Source organism: Pan troglodytes, chromosome 13 (assembly GCF_028858775.2).
Source record: "Pan troglodytes isolate AG18354 chromosome 13, NHGRI_mPanTro3-v2.0_pri, whole genome shotgun sequence".
Taxonomy (NCBI): domain Eukaryota; kingdom Metazoa; phylum Chordata; class Mammalia; order Primates; family Hominidae; genus Pan; species Pan troglodytes.
In genome coordinates, this window is record NC_072411.2 from 14,388,208 (window position 1) to 14,410,472 (window position 22,265).

General features: G+C 35.6%; 1 protein-coding gene across 5 annotated transcripts in view; it reads right to left on the minus strand.

Moving 5' to 3' along the window:
- SLC35F5 (solute carrier family 35 member F5) overlaps positions 1 to 22,265 on the minus strand; it is a 43,295-nt gene that overhangs the window by 15,456 nt on the left and 5,574 nt on the right. For 4 of the 5 annotated variants that reach the window (XR_008546549.2, XR_008546550.2, XM_016949571.4 and 1 more), the window contains exons 4-11: positions 21,221 to 21,364; positions 17,075 to 17,137; positions 14,514 to 14,595; positions 13,493 to 13,680; positions 6,601 to 6,682; positions 5,410 to 5,497; positions 2,412 to 2,476; positions 203 to 307 (exon numbers count right to left, since the gene is read on the minus strand). Coding sequence is in view for 2 of the 5 variants with exons in the window: in XM_016949571.4 (XP_016805060.1) it covers positions 203 to 307; positions 2,412 to 2,476; positions 5,410 to 5,497; positions 6,601 to 6,682; positions 13,493 to 13,680; positions 14,514 to 14,595; positions 17,075 to 17,137; positions 21,221 to 21,364 (817 nt within the window). In the remaining 3 variants the exon portion in view is untranslated. Of the gene's footprint in view, positions 1 to 202; positions 308 to 2,411; positions 2,477 to 5,409; positions 5,498 to 6,600; positions 6,683 to 11,441; positions 11,534 to 12,490; positions 13,681 to 14,513; positions 14,596 to 17,074; positions 17,138 to 21,220; positions 21,365 to 22,265 lie in introns of those variants that run through there. The other variant, XR_010149689.1, reaches the window with a different exon arrangement.

Consider the following 22,265-nt stretch of genomic DNA (forward strand, 5'->3'; position numbering starts at 1 on the left):
AGATGGGCACTCCCTCATAGGTGCACAACTATGCAGGATAAAGTAAGGAAAACATTGGGACTGGCCTTCATAATCTTTAAATGGCTTTAAAGAACCATACGGAAGAAAAAAAAAGGCTTCCCTATTCCCTCCGAAAAACAAAAGCAAAACCCTGTGTTAATCATTTAGAGTAAATAGCCTCCCAAGTTACATATATTCTTACCAAAGAACATTGGAATATCCAACTTGTCTTCTCTATCTACTTTTCTCTTAATCATAACAATATAGACAGCATAGAGCATGGCTCCAGCAAGAGACCAAATGGAACCTGTAAAAATGGACATGATTTAAAGCAATCACTCATTAGCTCATTCAATATACGCTTAAAATCCAATAATGTGTCAGATAATATTGCAAGAATATACAAAAGTGAAAAGATATATAATGATATAAATCACCTTTATATTGATATAAAGATATTTAATGAAAAGGTATAGCCTACCCCATCCAAGTCTTCTAGGAGTACAGGAAGGAGTTTAATGTGTTAACAAATAAATGCAAAAGCATTCACCTCAATGATCCGACCAAAACCTATACATATTATAATAATACAACTCCAAAGTAACACTTTGTTTTTAATTTAGAAATGCATGTTTCTTATTTTACCCTAACTAAACAATCTTGACACCTGGCATTTTCCAACTTAACAAATGTTTTTTTCCATCACTAAGCTGTTGCTTGCATTGTCTTCCTTACCCCCATATATCATTCTTAATATGTATTGCACTACCACTCCCATCTTAAAGGCTCTGTTAAAGTTCCATTTCTTCCACAAAGCATCCTCTTTCTAATCGGCTGTATTTCTGTCCTGTCTTCTGTTTTAGACAATACTTACTATTGTCAAGTATGGTATTAGTTTAATCCCTAGTAGCTTCATTTTATAAATCTCATATTGTTCCAAATCAAGAACTCCTTGAAAACTGCAAACACATAATTTATACTTTTTAATGTTCCAAAATAGCTAACATAATACAGATCTCACAGTACATGAACAATAAATACTGATTCTCTTTATTAACTCTCAAAAACATTTAAACTTTTCCAAACAGCTAAATAATGTTCTGCCAAGTGGTCATATTCAATACTTTAATCAATTATTCAAAAGACGAATGTTTTATTACATTTTTTTTATTATTTTCAAACTTTTTTTAAAGCTAAGGAAAAGCCTGTCAACAAAATCTTGCATACACATGCACATACCAAATACATACATTGTTTTATATACACAAAGCTGCTCTGGGTGAGAAAGAGGTGAGGAGGTTCAAAGCACAGCTCACTGGGTAGTAGCTAGGAATAATTCAGAAAGCATTGTTCTATTCAATAAACCTCAAATATCTAAAGAAGTATTCAAAGAGAAATAATTAATCTCGGTTTATTTTTTATTATGAGGTCTCACTATGCTGCCCAGGCTGGTATTGAACTCCTGGCCTCAAGCGATCCTCCCACCTTGGCCTCCCAAAGCACTGGGATAACAGGCATGAGTCACCATGCTCAGCCCAGCTAGGTTCTGATTACTTTTGTTTTTGTTAAGTCTAAGCAATGGATCAAAATCTAAGTGTTCACCATAGCAGTAACTATGAATCAAGAATCAAGAGTAAATGACAATATTCGTGGGTGAAGATATGACAGCAACAGGAAATTTGTATAGCCTCAAAGTATCCCCCACAAGATGCTTATTACTTACAGTGGGAAATATTAGTAACTTTACACTGGAGTAGGGTGGTTAATTTTAACCACCTTAAAATTAACATTACCAGCAACAGGACAAATCAATATCATGTGCCTTTTGGTAGAATGCACTGATCAGGAAACAATATCACTTCCATTATATTCTTACCAAAAATGCACAACCTCAATTTAACCAAAGAAAATGTCAGACAAATGCAAATTGAGGAACGTTCTACAAACCAACTAGGTGGTACCCTACAAAAGTGTCAAGGTCATAAAAGACAAGAAGACTGAGGAACACTTCTGCATTTAAAGGAAACTAAGGAAACACGACAATTAAATGCAATAAATGATCCTGGATCAGAAAAAGAACATTAGTGGAAAAAATGGCAAAATTTGAAAAGGCTTTATAGATAACAGTATCATAATCAACGTTAATTTCTGATTTTTATAACTGTATAATATTTATGTAAGCTGTTAACATTTGAAAAATCTGGGTGAAGGCTATGAGAATTCACTAAACTATTTACGCATTTTTTTATATTATTTCCAAAGGAAAAGTTCAAAAAAAAACCACCCTGCTAGTGCCTACCCTTTGTACGTTCATCTGTGCACATGAGCATGCACATTTAACTTTCTTGTTTACTCTAACAAAAAACTTTCTCATATACTCTAACAGAGAGAATCCAGAGTCAAGTACTTACCTATTGTATCTCTTCCAGCAGATTTTTCAGACCCTGACAGGTTTACCAGTACAACACCTCCAATGCTATGAGAATAACAGTCATTAATGATGAGCTAAAGAATTCTGAAAAGGCTAATCATAAAGATAAAAATTATTTATAAGTGATCAAGACTAATCTCAACTTTGGGTAAAACTATCAAATAATTTAGCAATTTCAATAATAATATCTAACAATATCAATATAATATAGCGTTATATTTGTATTAACTCATTTAATCCTCACAAAATGTACAATATTATACCTTATAAGGAAGTGTTATTACTGCCATTCCCATTTTACATGTGAAAGCTAATACACAAAGAGGTAAGGTAACTTGACCAAGATCACATAGCCGAGACTGAAATACAGGCAGTTCTACTCCAGAGTCCAGTGCTTTTATGTGCTATGCTATCCACTGTCTTTCAGTTAAGAATGAATTAACCAACTTGTCATCCCTTTCCAATCTTTCTTTTGGATTATACAAATATATCAAACCCATATAAATCCAGCAATGGTACTACTCTTGCTTATTGGTAAAATCTAAATTAACAGTAAAACTATCCTTACGTGCTTAAACAATTTCACTAATCTCATGATTTTAGTGGATAAAAATAAGACTGAATTAAGGATGTAGAGATATCAGAGGTCATTCATAAACTCAATTGTTATTTTCTGGGCATCTAATATGGGCAAAGCACTGGGTTACAGAAGTGAACAATACAGATGTGGTTCCTGTCCTCAGGGAACTCTTTACATTGTCTATTTCTATGAATCTTATAAATTGTAACACGTTTTCAAGTAGATGAGATATTGCTAATTAAAAAAAAAATTAGCCTAATTCTCTCACCCTGATGAGAAAGACCAGTGTGGCAGTGGGAGAGGAAGATGAAAGAAAATATGTATTCCCTTACGGAAAGATGTCATCAGAACTCAAGTGTAGTCCTTACACTAAATATGCAAACCCTTCAATTAAATCATCACAATTTTCTGTAATAATCACTGTTCATATTCAGATTCAGCTATTATTTATTGAGTATCCACAATATGTTAGAAACCAGGGATTTTGTTTCCATTTAAATGATGATGATCATGATAAAGGCTAAATATAGTGAGCACCTCCTGTTGTGTATCAGACATTGTTCCAAGCACTTTAGAACTTCTACTCATTTAATCCTCATAATAATCCTATGAGAGAAATCCTATTATTATCCCCAATATACAGATGAGAAAATTGGCACAGAAATGTAAGGAACTTGTTCAAGATCTCAAAACTAGTAATGATGGAGATGGGATTGGATTCCAAGTTGTTTGGCTTGAGGCCACACTCTTGTCTCTCAATTGATGAAATGAGATTTCTTTGCTTAGATTCTCTTCAAGATTGTTGCTATGTAAAATTCTTTTTATAGCCTCAGAAATTGAATCTCTTAGTAAAATGCCAATTCAAAACAAAATATTAAACAATGTTTAATACATAATTCTTAAGAACATATACTTACTCAAAAAATTTCTAAGTAACACTTTTTTTTAAAGGTACAGATAGTAAATATTTTAGGCTTCTGGGCCACATGGTATTGCAATTCAGCTCTGCCTCTGTAGTGCTAAAATGGCCATAGACAATTTGCAAATAGATGAGAGTGGCTGTGTTCTAATACAATCTTATTTACAAAACCAGCAGCTGACCCAACATAGTTTGCCAACCTCTGTTCGTCTACCTACTTTAATGAGAAGAAGTAATGTACTCTGTCAAAATACTTACAAGTTCAATATTTTATATCCATTTCCTTCTTTATCAAGTCTTTATTAAGATACCACGAAGAAAAGTTATAAATTAGCACATATTTTAAGTAAAGTTAAATAAAACCTCATTTACTTCTCCAATACAAACATATTTCCCTAATGCAAAAATTTGCTCGGCTTAAAACATTAGTAAACCATGTAAAAGAATAAATCCCTAGTGGCCATAAAGTCTAAATGATAAATTAGTTGGATCAACCAGCTGCCCATTGGAGCAACCGTGGTTAATTTACCCTCATAACTAAAAAAGAAAAACATTTAATATTAAGAGCTACCAGTCTTCTATGATTGCCCAATACCAGACACTTCATTGCTATTACCACTAAACTTTAAAACAAGGCTGCAAGGTAAAATAGATAATATCATTTTCTCAACTAGGAAACCCTTTCAGAGTTTAAGAAAACTGCCCCAGGGCAAACAGCAGAGCTCTTATTCAATTTCAGCTTTGATAACCAAGAAACACTACTCTCCATCAAATCATCCTGCTACCTTCTCTGATTTTGTTTCATAAAATAAGTTTTATTAAACCAACACATCTTTTTTCAATACTGTCTATGGGCAAAGCCCTATGCTAGGTCTTTGATGACACAAATATAAAACAAGGCTATGGCCTTCAAGGGTTTACAAACCAGTAGGGAAGACAAGACAAACATACACAAAGTTAAATTAAAATATTTAAGTATAGTTATCAGCAACACTCATATTATGCAGTAGTGCAAAACTGCCAAATGAATTATACAGAAAATAACTGAAACATCACCTGAGGCTTAGACAATTAGAGAAAACTGAATGTTAGCTTTCTAAGAGAAGTAGAAAAAGGAGAAATAAAAATCAAAACAAAGAGGGGAAATTGCCTTAAGAAAAAGAAATAGAAACTTGGGAGATTATGAGGATTAAGCTGCCACGTTAAGTGTGAACGTCAGTCCAATACTTGATGAGTCTGCAGACACATGAATGGGAACCAAAGCAGCCTTGGGGTTTTCCCTCTGGTTACCCTACCCAGGAAGGTTTAGAAACCTAGTGCAGGATGTGACAGGGCTAAGTAGCATCATGTCCACTTAAAGCCTTCTTTTATCCACATCTATCTTTGCTCTTACAATACAAACTACCCTGGTGCCACTATCAGAAATTGTAATATTGTATTTTTAAGCAGAGTAAACTAGCTATCACACTATATGCTTACCTTAAAATTACAGCTAATAGTTTAGAAAGGGTAAATCTATCTCCACTGTTACTTGGAAATACTGCAGCAAGGATTAAGGTAAAAAGTCCTATGAGGAGAAAAGAATTTAAAAATGGTACATGAGTTTAAATACTGTCAACATTTTTACTACCAACTTCATTGTTTAAATAAGCAAATTATATACCTACCTTTCAAATTATTTTTGTCACTCTTAACTAAGAAAATGACTGCAGTTAAGTAATGACTAGACTGAAATGTTTAAAGTTCATGCATAAAATAGCCTCCAAACTAAACCATGTTTATTTCAACAGTACAGATCAAGTACAGTCCTATTTATTTTAAACTAATAGGAAACTTAAATCTTATTCAGAGTAACATGCTGACTTCATCATAATCAAGCCTGTGTCCCTAAAGTTATTTTTATAGCTTTAAAAATACTTTTGTCTTCCAGATTTGAAAGGTGATTCAATCTTAAAAATAAAACACCTATCATAGGGCAAATTATAGTTCTGAAATAAGCAATTACATTTTAGCCAAAGGGTCTAGAAAAAGATCTCTGGAAAGGATGTGTGAAGGGAAAGGCAACTACAATACAAAAGGCCAGCCTATAAAACTGTAATATGTTGTTATATAAAAAATATTATAAAGTATTTGAAGGAACATAAATAGCACAGGCTAAGGCATGAAACTACAGTCATGCTTAACAACAGGGATAAATACAGAGAAAATGTGTGTCGTTAGGCAATGTCATCCTTGTGCCACCATCATAGAGCATACACACACAAACCTAAATGGTATAGCCTACTACACAGCTAGGCTATATGCTATAAGCCTATTGCTTGTAGGCTACCAACCTGTATGGCATGCTACTGTATTGAATACTGTAGGCAACTGTAACACAATGGTAAGTATTTGTGTATCCAAACATATTTAAACATAGAAAAGGTACAGTAAAAATACAGTATTATAATCTTATGGGACCACCATCGTATATGCAGTCTGTTGTAGACTGAAACATCATATGCAGCACCTGACTGTATACAGATTAAAAGGCAGTTATAATAGACTAATGTATATTAGAACTAATGTAAGAAGCTATAACAAGATAAAAATGTTGTACATGTACACACATATATACCAGAAATACATACACTGATTTATAATGCAGATTTTTAAAGACAAATTTCTTACCAGAAGTTGAAGATAAAATATTAACTATAGCAACTTGTGTGTCTGAAAGTGCTTCTTGATATGACAAATTTGCCAAAAACCACTAAAGAAAAAGAAAACCAAAGTGAACCCTAATGAAAGACATGTTTACATCTGTCATTACAATTCAGAATTCCCTTTTTTGTTCTCCTCCTAAATACCGTTCTCACAAGATGTTTTAAAAGCTGCTTTGTATTGAAAAAATCACAGGCTCCCGAAAAAGACAAACATTTATAATCAGACCTAAGACCATGCTACCCAATTGCCCTTAAAATTTAACAATAGTTGGTTAACAATTAGCATTCAGGTTTTTTTTTTTAATGAGTAAAATCAAGTATCAAATCAATTTAAAAATTTGCTTTATCTAGGCTGCGCGTAGTGGCTCATGCCTGTAATCCCAGCACTTTGGGAGGCTGAGGTGGGTGGATTGCTTGAGCCCAGAAAGACCAGCCTGGGCAACACAGTGAAACCCCATTTCTACAAAAAAAAATACAAAAATTAGCCAGGCATGGTAGTGCACACCTGTAATCCCAGCTACTCAGGAGGCTGAGGTGGGAGGATTACTTGAGCCTGGGAGGTTGAGGCTGCAGTGAGGCATAACTGCCTCACTGCACTTCAGCCTAGGTGACAGAGAGACCATTTCTCAAAAAAAAAAAAAAAAAAAAAAATCGCTTTATCTAAGTACTGCTGACACTCTGTTATCTAAATCATATTTAAATTTGAGAAAATTCTCCAACATTAGAATATATACAGATGAATACAGCATAATGAGAAATCTATTAAACCAGATGATGTGCATGGATATGGATGGACCTAGCTAGCTAGCTGGATTGAAAAATAAAAGGCTATATTCACTTTGGAAATTTAGAAATGTCCTATGAAAATGATAATTTATTGATTAATTGTGATTGCGTTTCTGAATCTCAGTTTGGAAACACAACCCAAAGAGTTCTCATAACTTTGGATACAGTGAAGGAAGTTTTCCAGCTATCAGGACTTTTTTAAAAAAATTCTTTCTTCTCTTCCACTTATCTAGGTTAGGATGGAGAATAAGAAATAATGCCTTTTTTGATGAAGGTTGGCAGGATGTGTGTGTGTCCAAAGTTCAGTAATTTTCACTGATAATTCATCCATTTTTTTGTGGCTAACACTTTTTTACTATCTGAAACAATGCTACTATGAATATCTTAATTCTAGTACACACCTGCCACCTGGTGCATAAGTACATGAGTGTCACCAAAGCATATACTAAGAGGTAGATTGCTGGGTCAAGCAAACTAAACTAATGGCTAGTTTTTGGTGTCTCTGTTACTTACACTGGTTGACTCGAAGAGTTATTCCACCAAATGACTTATCTCTATTAAGAGAAGGACATCTCTCGATCTCTTTCAGAGCTTGTGGCTGAGTAGTTTTACACTAGTATTTACATTGCAAAGAAGTAGTAGAGACACATGATTGTAGAGCACTACCAGAACGCAGCAGATGGCTGAGAGCCTAGTAGTCTCCATTCAGTCCATACTGTACTCAAGGCTAAAGCCAGAATGAAACTGTGGCAACGTGGTTCTGATTCCATCTGCAATCCTTTGATTTCCTAGATAATTTCACATGCCTATCTAGATAAAATGAGTTAACAATTGATGGGCAATATCAAACATATATGGCAAGAGAAGCCACAATCTGCATGCCGATGAAGTGCTAGAAAAGAAGATTTTACCCTTAATCTTATCTGTCAAAGATTTTCTCCATGAACAGATAATGCTCACAGAGTGATTATTAGCTTTCTTGACCCACTTCTCTTACTATTTTTATACTTAAATATTGTGCTCATTTTCCAAACAACCTCACTGGTCCATGCTAATGCAAGGTAAATAAATAAAAACAGATCACTTAGATAAGAAGCATTCAAAGGTCGTAAGAATCCTTCATTAGCTGTGAATTCTTTCCAGAATAACCTTCCCACTCTCTACCTCTCCCCAAACTCCATTCTCTGGCTCTTGTTTCCACAGCACCCTCATCACCAAAGAAGACCCATCTCAACCATCCTCCAATAGAAATTGTCCATACAATGTCTCCCTTCATTATTTCAGAGTTGAGGATAACCATTTATGAATAATTATAGCAAATAATTAATATATTTCATAATTTCATTAGTAATTCATTTTTAAATTGTCATAAAATGTTAATATTTGATAAAAAGTGTATGTTCAAGGTATATGACATGATTTAATATACACGACATTGTCTACTGATTACCATAGTCAAATTAATGAGCACATCCATCGTCATCCATAGTTACCATTTTTCTGCGTGTATATGTGATGAACACACTTAAGAATCTGCTCTTATCAAATTACAAGTAAAGAATATAGTACTGTTATCTGAAGTCTCCATATACATTAGTTCCCAGAACTTATTCATCTTATAATTGCAATCATGTACTCTTTGACCAACACGTCCCCATTTCCCTACCATTCTACTCTTTCCTTCTTTTTTAGGTTCTACATACGTAAGTGAGATCATATTTGTGAGTATTTGACATTCTATGCCTGGCTTATTTCATTTAGCATAATGTCTTTCAGGTTTGTCCATGTTGTTGCAAATGGCAGGATTTCCTTCTTTTTAGAGCTGAATAATATTACATTATGTTCAGCCATGAAAATGTACTATATATATATTCACCCATCGATAGACACTCAGGTTGTTCCCATATCTTGTCTATGATGAATATTGTAAAATAAACATGGAGGTACAGATATCTCTTTGAGATACTGATTTCATTTACTTTGGATATGTAGTAAGAGATATTCTTGATAAAGCCAGTATCACCTAAATTATATTTTACAGAAAAAAAAAAACCTAGTAAGACAAAAGATATTCAAAGAAGACTGGCAAATACAGTAATCATTAACTCCTTTTGATCTACACTGTCCAATACATTAGACACTAGCCACACATGGCTATTGAGCAATTGAAATTGGCTGGTCTGAATTGAAAAGTGCTTTAAGTATAATGCATACTGGGTTTAGAAGATTTTAGTACCAAAAAAGAATGTAAACTATCTCATCAATAATTTTTACATCAGTAACATGTTGAAATAATATTTTCACATATAGTGGGCTAAATACAAATATAATATTGAAATTGATAACATGTTTCCTTTTCCTTTTTTAAATGTATCTACTAGATAATTTAAAACTATGTTTGTGGCCTGCATTTGAGGCTCATGTGATATTTCTATTGAACAGCACTGCTCTTAACCTTATCTAAAGCTTATCATTCTATTAAGCTAGGTTTCCAAAAAGCTAGTTTTCTCTCAGTATCTGCAGGGGATTGGGTTCAGGATCCCAACCCCAAAGGTATCAAAATCCAAAGATGCTCAAGTCCCTTATATAAAATGGCATAGCATTTGGATACAACCTACACACATCCTCCCATATACGTTAAATCGTCTCTAGATTACTTGTACCTAAGACAATGTAAATAGTTGTTGTGCTATTGTTTTTTAATCTCTATTATTTTTATCGTTGTATTGCTATTCTTCTATTTTTTCACCTTCATTATTTTTGATCTGCAGTTGGTTGGATCCAAGGAGGGAGAACTCAAGGATTTGGAGGGCCAACTGTATGTCTGGACTATATTCCTCTGATTTCCCAAAGAAATGCCTTTATTTTAGTGATAACTTGATTAATAATATTCTGCTATGTAAATCAAAAGAAAATCTTTGGGATTTGTAGTATGATAATTACGTATGTAATAAAAATAGTTTAAAGTCTCACATATTCATGTTATTAGTTGGGATCTCTGTTTGCTTGTTTTAAATGAGTGTCAGGCAGGACTAAAATGTATTAATTATATGCTACCCAGTTTTCAAAGGAGATGTGTAATAAAAGCATCTATAGTTGACCCTTGAACAACATGGAGATTAGGGGACAAACCCTCAGGCAATAAAAAATCTGCTATAACTCTTGACTCCCCCAAAACGTAACTACTGATAGACTACAGGTGACTGGAAACCCTACTAATAACATAAGTAATGATTAACAGGTATTTTGTATGTTGTATGTATTGTATACTATATGCTTACAATAAAGTAAGCTAAAGAAATGCTATTAAGAAAATCATAAGAAAGAATATATTTACGACTCATTAAGTGGAAATGAATCATCACAGAAAGGTCTTCATCCTCGTCATCTTCATGTTGTGTAAGAAGGCTGGGGAAGAGAAGGGATTGGTCTTGCTGTTTTAGGTGTGGCAGAGATAGATGAAAATCTGTGTGTAAGCATACCTGTGCAATACAGACCCATGTTGTTCAAGGACCAATTGTAATACGGTAAAAATTAAAACAAGAGTAAAAAGATAAGAGCCAGATTAAATGGGTAATGGAGTGGGAGCTGGCTGTGGAACGTGATGATTGTATCAGAAACTTCAGTTTAAAGGAAGAAAGCTACTTCAGGTGAGCACACAACTCATCCGTAGGCAGAAAGGCAGGGAGGCAATAGGAAAACCCCTGAGTTACACAGCTTATTGTCTGTTAAAAGGAACTATCTCTCTTCCTTGGAAAAAGCAAACGTTTTCCTAACTTAAAACTCTGAGAGAAATGTACTATGTAAATTGTTATGTAATAACACTAGTCTTTATAGCAGATTTAAAGGTATGTGCAGATAATAGTGTTTTTAAAAATTATTTTTTGAAATTACAATATACATAAAATATACCATTTGGATCATTTTTAAGTGTACAGTTAATGGCATAAAGTACATTCACATTGTTATGCAACCATCACCCCATCCATCCACAGGATTTTTTTCTTTTTCTTTTTTTTTGGGACAGACCCTCGCTCAGTCACCCAGGCTGGAGTGCAGTGGCGCCGTATCGGCTCACTGCAACTTCCACCTCCTGGGTTCAAGCGATTCTCCTGCCTCAGCCTCCTGAGTAGCTGAGACTACAGGTGCACACCACCATGCCCAGCTAATTTTTGTATTTTTAGTAGAGATGGGGTTTCACCACATTGGCCAGGATGGTCTCAATCTCTTCACCTCGTGATCCACCCACCTCAGCCTCCCAAAGTGCTGGGACTACGGGCGTGAGCCACCCCGCCTGGCCAGATTTTTTCATCTTATAAAACTGAAATTATCTGTTAGCTCTCTGCTTTCACAATGTATTTTAAGTTGCTATTATTTAAAGACCATTTATGGTCAAAGTGACCCAAGCATCTATTGACAGAATAATGAATAAAGAAAAGATGGTATATCTGTACAATGAAATATTATTCTGCCTTCAAAAGAAAGGAAATTCTGACACAAGTTACAACCTGGATGAACCTGGAGGACATTATGCTAAGTGAAATAAACCAGTCTCAAAAAGACAAATGCTGTATGATTCCACTCAACATGAGGTACTTATGAGTAGTCAAATCCATAGAAACAGAAACAGAATAGTGGTTGCCAGGGGCTGGGGGTGGTGGGAAAGAGGAGCTATTGTTTAACGGATACTTTCAGTTTTATAAGATGAAAAAATTCTGTGGATGGATGGGGTGATGGTTGTGCAACAATGTGAATGTACTTTATGCCACTTACTGTACACTTAAAAATGATCAGGGCCAGGAGCGGTGGCTCATGCCTGTAATCCCAACACTTTGGCAGGCTGAGGCAGGGGGAATCACCTGAGGTCAGAAGTTCGAGACCAGCATGACCAACATGGAGAAATCCTGTCTCTACTAAAAATACAAAATTAGCTGGGTGTGGTGGCGCATGCCTGTAATCCCAGCTACTCGTGGGGCTGAGGCAGGAGAATTGCTTGAACCCAGGAGGCAGAGGTTGTGGTGAGCTGAGATCGCGCCATTGCACTCCAGCCTGGGCAACAAGAGCGAAACTCCATTTAAAAAAAAAAAAAAAAAGATCAAAATGGTATATTTTATATAATACTTTATTATAATTTCAAAAATTAATTCTTAAAAAGGCTATTATCTGCACATATCTTTAAATATGCTATAAAGAATAGTGTTATTAGTAGAGCCAGGGAATGGAGAAAAATGGGCTATTTTAATGAGTATGAAAGGCAAAATCATGACGTTAAAAAAATTTTATAATCAGGCTAATAACATTGACATTAGCATTTCATTGTTTAGGGGTTTAAGATGCTCAGTACAAATTTGAATCTTAAAGGCTCATATTTAAAAAACCTTGGATTAGGCTACTTCCAATGATGTACACATAAAATATCACAGAAATTCATTTTTTAAATTCTACATGTTAGAGTTCTAACTCAGACAAGTCTCTAATCCCAGCTTAGCCCAAAATAACAATACTTTATTTACTCCATCATTATTCGATGTGAAATCTTAAGCACATTTTTCAGTTTCTATCTTTAAAAAGAAACTATAAATAATACAACCAGAAATTCTGTAGAAATATACTGAGTACTTGACAAAATAATACTTAACCTCATTTATATGAATATAAAACTGCAAAACACTTATTTGAAAAAAATCAATGCATACAGTAAACTCTTATCTGGATATTTACTAGCCTTTGTATACACATATATCACAGTGTAAAATAACTCTATTCATAATTTTGAGCATGAGGCAATGCTAAATTCTGAAGAACTTCCCAACCTGTGTGTGTTCGTAAGTTTGTGTATATATGTAAATAGCTGAAGTGTTATAGGACCTATTGAATTCTAACTCTTTGAGGTATATCAAGCATTTATTAATTTTGATACCCTAACTTCCTACAGGTATCAAATAGCAGAGTTTAAAGTCATGATTAAACAACCTAATTGTCTCACACTTCAATCCTATATTGTTGGTATGTATACAGTCTTAAAATTCAAGTTTCAAACATCATATGCAAACATATCATAAAAGACCTACCACAAAGCAAAAAAAAAAGCTAATTTTCGCTACTTGAGTTGCAGTAAGTTTCCCCACAGTTTTCAGTATGGATTCTTGTTCTTTCACAGGATATGACATGCGAGACAACTTTGCTTCCAATGCATGACTTGACGGAAGCTGTCGAATCTCCATGATATTACTGAACCTCACACGAGACTTTTTGGGGGCTTAAAAGGAAGAGCATAATATGAAATAATTAAATAATTCCTCTCCAACAAAAGTCACAAGTTTTAATTTACTGATAAATGTATAAGTTCATCTATGATCAGAGTAAGACAGTCAAAGGAAACCAAAAAGAGGTATATCATTACCTGAGACAACTTTGTTCACTTAAAAGAGTTAAAAGGAAAAATGATTTCATCTACAAAAATGTTGTAAAAGGTTTAAAATGAGATCAATATTCAAACAAGGTTTCTGCAATTGTGTACTGTATATACATAACTGCCTATTTCAGGATTTTAGTTTGATTTACTATTTTAGTATTCCTAGTAAAACTTTATTTGGATTTTTCCTCACGCATACCCAATTTACGAGAATTAGTTTCTTGGGCAAGCACGCAGAACTATTCTCTATAGGTCCATTTCTTGCAAGGGAAATTAAGGATAAACACTGCACCTTATGTTAAAGGTGGCATTCTTTACTAAATTCACAGAATCAGCAAAACTCTTATAATTTGCTATTAGGCTCTTTGAGGGCATATTTAAGAGGATATTATTTGTTTATATATGAGCGTGTGATGCATGTGTGTATGTGTGTATACATATATATGATGAAACCATAGAGATTTATGGTATTTGGAAATTATTTCCAGTTGAAATAATACAAAAATGATTATACTATATTAGATTCACAATCCAGTCAAACTTCTAGAAGACTATAGGCTGAGTCAACACCACATGGAGCAGAACTGCTACATGTTTCAGTCAACCCACATCATCACTAAGTTCTGAAGTGGCTTGAATAAAGGTAAACTTTCTACCCATTTCCAAGTTTTGCTTACTTTTTTCAGTATCAATGTTTGTGCTCTCAGGTTTTTCACTTGGAAGATCGTGGAATTTCACAGGAACATACAGAGGTTCACTCTGGAATGTAACAGAAAAAAATATAAACAACAAATATAAAAGCTAACATAGTGGTTAAAATTTAAATGGATAGTATGTAGACACAAATACCATCTAAAACGTGGTTGTTCACCACAAAGTTTAAACAGCAATTTTCAAGACTTAAAAAAGGAAACTCAACAGATCCATACAGCTACAATGACAGAAAAGAATCAGTTTACAGTTTAGCAATGTAATATAACAGCATTGGCATATTATGATATCTAATATTTAAATGTCATAAAAACATATCTCTTTCTTAGCTAACAGATTCCATCTCAGCTAACAGATTCTCTCTCATTCCTTTTCATTCATTTAACAAGTGCTCATAGTAGGAGTCTGAGCTCCTACTATGTCAGACGCTGTTCTAAGTCCTGGGGATAGAAGGGTGAATAAAAGCAGTCTCTTCCTCAGTGATCATGCAGTCTAACAGGCAAGGCAGATAACAAACTGATAACCAGGTATATAGTATGTATTTATATTTACTAAATTGTCTCCTCTTATTATGTAAAACTCAATAAAAAACTAAAATTCTTGAAGACCTTTACACAAAATAGCTACTACTTACCAGTTCTTACGGTGTATTGAGTACCAACTCTAGAGCAGTTAAACATATATTTCTCATTAGTACTCACAATAATTTTATAGAATATGGCCGGCACAGTGGTTCAGGCCTGTAATCCCAGAACTTTGGGAGGCTGAGGCGGGCAGATCACTTGAGGTCGGGAGTTCGAGACCAGCCTGGCCAACATGGTGAAACCCCATTTCTACTAAAATACAAAAATTAGCTGAGCGTGGTGGTGTGTGCCTGTAATCCCAGCTACTCATGAGGTGGAGGTAGGCAAATCGCTTGAAACCAGGAGACGGAGGTTGTGCAGTGAGCTGAGATTGCGCCACTGCACTCCAGCTTGGGTGACAGAGCGAGACTCCATCTCAAAATAATAATAATATTTATACTTTTAGAGAATAAAGCTGAGGTATAAAGTAATCAGGTAGCAGACAAAACAATTAAAGCCAGGTTTGTCTAACCATGCTCCAAAGGTCCATATTTTTAGGTAGTTATAAATTCCTCAACTGTTTTTGCAAATGTTCTTCAGATGATCTATATTTAAGGTACAAATCTCCAACTAGGCTAATTCTTCAAAATTAACAGAACTTTTTTTATTTCTTTGATTTCTCTTTTAACTCCTGGTACAGAGCTCTACCAACAACAACAACAAAAAATTCAGTAAATGAAGGGACAGTGGGTCTGGAAACAGACATAATCTCTTTGTTACACTGAAGTTTTCATTACGGCATCTGGCCTAGAGCAATTTGACATATCCATCTTACAGATAATAGTAAGAATTAGTACAAGAGTAGCCAGAAGAGCAGGCTGCCATCTCAACTTTGCCCTCTGTACTGATAGAGACAAATGATATTAAATTATTTTATTGATGCTTAAGATCCCAGGAAAAAAAAATTCCTCATAGTATCTATTAACCTACTCTGCATGCCATTGCAGTTCTAAAAAACAGAGAGACAAACAAGAAACTGTGCTGTGAATAAGGTCACCAAGCCAGTGCTTCACAAATTGCTATTAAATTTTAGAGTAACTAAAATTTTTCTCAGATAAAATGCCATGTTTGGAAAGAAAACAAGTATCATTAAAAATACATTTTAAAGAGATGCCACCCTGAGCAACACAGCAAGACCATGTTTCTAGAAAGTAAAAATAAAAAGTTAGTGATGGAGTATGCTTGTATTTAGGAGGCTGAGACAAGGTGATTGCTTAAGCCCAGCAGTTGAAAGTTACAATAAGCCATAATTGTGCCACTGTACTCCACCAGAGGCAATAGACCAAAACCCTGTCTCTAAAAAGAAATCTAAAAATAAAAAATAAAAAAAGAGATGCCTGAGTGATCATCTTAAAAAAAGATTTTTATATACTACCTCTCCAACTAGATTACAAATACTTAAAATAAGTGACTATGTCAATTACTTTACTTGCTTATTACCTGTCCCCTCGCAAATACGCACACACTCACGCACTAAAACAAAGCTGTATCTTCAGAGCCTAGAATGTGTTTAACACAGATTTGTCACTGTAAAAAATTTGTGGAACAAACGAATAATTTGCCTATATAGTCTTAGTGTCAAAAATATTTGTTTCTAAGTGATAATAATAATGTGCATGAAGTGAAAAAGTCGGTTAGTAACAAAGGATTGTCCTTTATTATTTTCACTCCTGAACCAGTTTTCCCTTCCCCTCTCTCTTCAGAGGCAGCTAAATTGCTTACCTCTAGGCCCCAGGTACCCCTAAGGAGAAAAAAAGTACCAAATTACAATCCTAATGATGGGCACCCAATATTGAGCCATATCTATGTTGTAATACAGCTTTGCTGCCATCAAAACTGTTTCAGTTTTTCCTACCATGGCTCAACCCCACCTCTCTATTCCTGACAAGAAAAGAAGCACTTACCAAAGAACTATTCATAGTTGTATCTGTTGCGCAAGCAGCAAAGTAACCTTCAGCATCTGCAAACTAAATACAGATAACAAGATACAAAATTCAATGAAACTTACATTATACTGTAGGACTAGTCAGACATAACTCAGATAAATAGAAGCAAAAATCCAGAATCAACCTGTAAGACTAAAACTGTTACTAATAATAATAGCAGCTAATGCCACATATTCACCATTGTGAGGTAGGTATTATCTTCATTTTATTGATGAAAAATTTGAGGCTGAGAGATTTTTAATCCTGACAGTCAGGATTAAAACCCAAGTTAGTCTAAAACCAAAGCTTATGCCCTCTTCACAACACTACTATAACATTTCAGATAAGTAGGGAAAAGAGGGATGGGTTAGTTAAAAAGGCAAGTAACGGCCAAGGCTGGGGGATCATTTGAGGTCAGGAGTTCAAGACTAGCCTGACCAACATGGTAAAACCCTGTCTCTACTAAAAATACAAAAAAATTAGCTAGCAGTGTTGGCACGTGCCTGTCATCTTAGCTACTCGGGAGGCTGAGACAGGAGAATCACTTTAACTCTGAAGGTGGAGGTTGCAGTGAGCCAAGATTGTGCCATTGCACTCCAGCCTGGGCAGCAAGATTACGTCTCAAAAAAAGAAAAAAAAAAAAAAAGGTAAGAAACATCTTGGTATTATTATGAAATTAATTTTGACCTCAAAAACCTCTGAATGAGACCAAGCACGGTGGCTCACACCTGTAATCCCAGCAGTTTGGGAGGCTGAGGTGGGTTGATCACTTGAGGTCAGGAGTTTGAGACCAGCCTGGCCAACGTGGTGAAACCCCATCTCTACTAAAAAATGCAAAAATTAGCTAGGCACAGTGGCGCATGCCTGTAATTCCAGCTACTCAGGAGGCTGAGGCAGGGGAATCGCTTGAACCAGGACGTGGAGGTTGCAGTGAGCCGAGATCACGCCACTGCACTCCAACCTGGGCCACAGAGCAAGATTCCGTCTCAAAAAAAAAAAAACCCTGAATGAATTTCAAGGTCTGGATCACACTTTAAGAATCACTGCGCTAATGCTATGTAAATATGATTTCATTTCATATCCACAGCTAGTCTATCATTATCTCTGCTGAAAGTCTGAAGAGGTTAAAAAACTTGCCCAAGATCAAAAACTGGCAAGTGATAGAACAAGATTCAAACACTAGAGCCCATGCTGTAAAAGAACCCTAACAAATCAGTAACAAAAAGGGAGTCAATGTAGAAAAATAAGACACAGACAACACACACAAGAGTTCTACTTTCCAAAAAATATATGAAAAAGTAACCAAAAACATGCACATTAAACAAGCTATCATCATTGTTCACCTGTCAAGTTGGCAAATGATGGGATGTTGGTAAGGGTTCAATCATGAGATTTAATGAGTGTTTAACAAGGGTTTAATTATATACTGCTAACAGAGATAAGAATTAATGCAACCATTACAGACAGTAATTTAGCAATAAGAATTAAAAGCTTTAAAAATGACATTATTTGGCCGGGCGCAGTGGCTCACGCCTGTAATCCCAGCACTCTGGGAGGCCGAGAGGGGTGGATCGCTTGGGGTCAGGAGTTCAAGACCAGCCTGACCAACATGGTGAAACCCCGTCTCTACTACAAATACAAAAATCAGCCGGGCATGGTGGCGGGCACCTGTAATCCCAGCTACTTAGGAGGCTGAGGCAGGAGAATCACTTGAACCCAGGAGGTGGAGGTTTCAGTGAGCTGAGATCGCGCCACTGCACTCTAGCCTGGACAAGAGAGTGAGACTCTGTCTCAACAACAGCAACAAAAAATGAATGAAGTACAGAAACACTACAATATGGATTAACCTTGAAAAGAATTCCATTTTTGTTTTTATTTTATTTTTTTGAGACAGTCTCACTCTGTTACCCAGACTGGAGTGTAGTGGTTCAGTCTCTGCTCACTGTAACCTTCACCTCCCGACTTCAAGCAATTCTCATGCCTCAGCCTCCCGACTAACCGGGATTACAGGAGTGCACCACCACGACTGGCTAATTTTTTGTATTTTTAGTAGAGACAGAGTTTCACCATGTTAGCCAGGCTGGTCTCAAACTCCTGGCCTCAAGTGATCCACCCACCTCAGCTTCCTAAAGTGCTGGAATAATAGGCATGAGATACCACACCAGGCCCAATTCCATTTTTGTAAAAAATAAAGAATACACACATGAAAAGAATGGCAGGATATATGTCAAAATATTATCAGTGGTTATTCCTTGAATGGTAGCATTTATTTTCCTCTTTTTGTTTCTCTGTAGCTTCTAAATTTTCAACAATATACCTATACTAATACACATACAATTTATCCCTACATGTGATATTATGATGTATATATAATTTCTGCAATGTATATGTATTACTTTTGCAAAGTAAAAAAATACATACTCATATTTTTGGTAAGTTAAATTTATGTGTGTACATGAGTATACATTTGCAGGCTTCACCTACATTTAAAAAATTGTTTTTAATTGTTTTTTATTTATTTATTTTGAGACGGAGTTTCGCTCTGTCACCAGGCTGGAGTGCAGTGGTGCGATCTCAGCTCACCGCAACCTCTGACTCCCAAGTCCATGCAACTCTCCTGCCTCAGCCTCCCGAGCAGCTGGGACTACAGGAGTGCGCCACCATGCCCAGTTAATTTTTGTATTTTTAGTAGAGACGGGGTTTCACCATGTTGGCCAAGGATGGTCTCGATCTCCTGACCTCATGATTCGCCCCCTTGGCCTCCCAAAGTGCTGGGATAAGAGGCATAAGCCACTATGGCCCAGGCAGGTCTTGAACTCCTGAGGCTCAAGAGATCTGCCTGCCTCGGCCTCCCAACATGCTGGGATTACAGGCATGAGCCACCAAGCCCAGCTTTAAAAAACAATTATTGAAAGCCCCTGACTGCTGGGTGCAGTGGCTCAGGTCTGTAACCCCAGCACTTTGGGAGGCCAAGACGGTGGAATGCCTGAGGCCAGACTTTGAGATCAGCCTGAGCAACATAGTGAGACACTGTCTCTACAAAAAATACAAAAATTAGTGGGGTGTGGTGTTGCGTGGCTATGTACTCAGCTACTTGAGAGACTGAGGCAAGTAGACTGCTTGAGCCCAGGATTCAAGGTTACAGCAAACTGTGATTAAACCACTGCACTCCAGCCTGGGCAACAAAGTGAGACCCTGTCTCTAAAAATAAATTAATAATTTTAAAAAGGATGTACTTATTAGATAAGACAAGAAACAATACTATTTTAACCCACAAAAAATAATACACACGAAAGAAAAAGATTAAGAGAGACAGAAAATAATACAGTGGTTACTAGGGTTTGGAGGGAAGAATGAATAGTAGTTATTTCTAAGTCTGTGTACAGACTTTCGGTCTAGGATGATGAAAAATTCTGGAGCTGATGGTTGTAGAGCAAAGTCAATGCGCTTAATGCCACTACTATACATTTAAAAATAGTTAAAATGGTGTATTTCACATTATATATATTCTAACATAATAAAGAATTTTTTAAAAGGATTAACATAAGAAAGTTTTATAATTCTTCATTCTCAATTCAAAATTTCTACTTCTATAAGGAAGATATATCATTATATAAACTCATATTTCTTTCAACACTATGAATGAGCATATTATATTATATTACATCAATCAAAGAATATAATTTGATTAGCCAAACATCTAAAATACGTCTGGAAATATGATATTCTCATTTTAATACATAAAACTTTGAATTTTTTTGTTTCCAGAATCCACCTAACAATTAGAGGATACTCATCCAATCTGCAAATGACAGACTCTTGATATTCTTCTTATTCCTTACTTTCATCCTCATTGCCACATTAATTGATTTGGGCTAATTCAACAATTTTTAACAACTCAGAAAATGTCATGGAGTAAGAGTTCTCACACACTATTCTGATACTACTTAATTAGAAGAATAAATTTAAAATTTTGGACAAGAGCCGGTTTTCTTATATCATCTTCACTCACTTAACTGAACAACTTAAAATATGACTGCCCTTAAAGAAACTAATACATCTTTAAACTTTGAAAAAATGTATCTATACCCCCTTCCTAACAGACAGTTAAAATTAAAAACTTACAAAAGCAGCATGCTTTCCGCGAAGTCCTCTTGTACACTGTTGTCTCCATGGCTTCCAAATAATAAAGCCCAAAAGGTACAAAACAAACATAGATGTTTTTGCAAAGGTGCTGAAGAATGGTTTGTTGTACTGGGTAAAAACATACTGTAGAGGAAAAAGTTACACAGACAACTCTGAGATGACCTTAAACCTTATTACTCATCTCCAAAATAAAGTCACTACATGATTTTTAACTCTTCAGAAGTTCACTTGGAAAGAAAAAGTCAAACGGATTACAAAAATATTTTAGATTCACTTCTGAATACTGTATTTACCTTGCATACAAAAGGATATCACCAAACAAAGCAGCAACAACCTGCTAAAATAAGTTTGGTTTAACATTCGTTGAAACCTACTACGAAACAGTGCCTATACTAGGAGCTAAAGAAAAGTAAGACAGGGCCAGGCATGGAGGCTCAAGCCAATAATCCCAGCACTTGGGGAGACCAAGACAGGAAGACTGCTTGAGCCCAGAATTTCAAGACCTGCCTGGGCAACATGGCAAAACTCTGTCTCTGCAACAAAATAGAAAAATTAGCCAGGGTGGTGGCGTGCACCCTCAGTCCCAGCTACTTGGGAGGCTGAAGCAGGAGGATCCCCTGAGTTCACAAAGGTTGAGGCTGCAGTTAGCCATGATCAAGCCACTGCACTCCAGCCTGGGCAACAGAGCAAAGACCCTATCTCATAAAGAAAAACAAAAGAGAAGGAAGGGAAGTTATCCTGCCCTTGGGGAGCTTAACATCTAATAGAGGAGACATATATATGAAGAGAATACAGCATCATGTGCCAAGTAACAAGAGAGGGGTTCAGGATGCCACGGAGCACCAAAAGGAGACTGACAAATTTCAAGGTTATGGACGTTTCCCAAGGGAGAATTTTGTTTGTTTGTTTGTTTGTTTTAGTGTATCGTGAATATAAACTCACAATTTTTTATATCCTAAGAAAATTCCTAGTTATATCCACTAAAAAGGCATAGAAAAAAATGACAATCCAGGAGGAAAGTGCA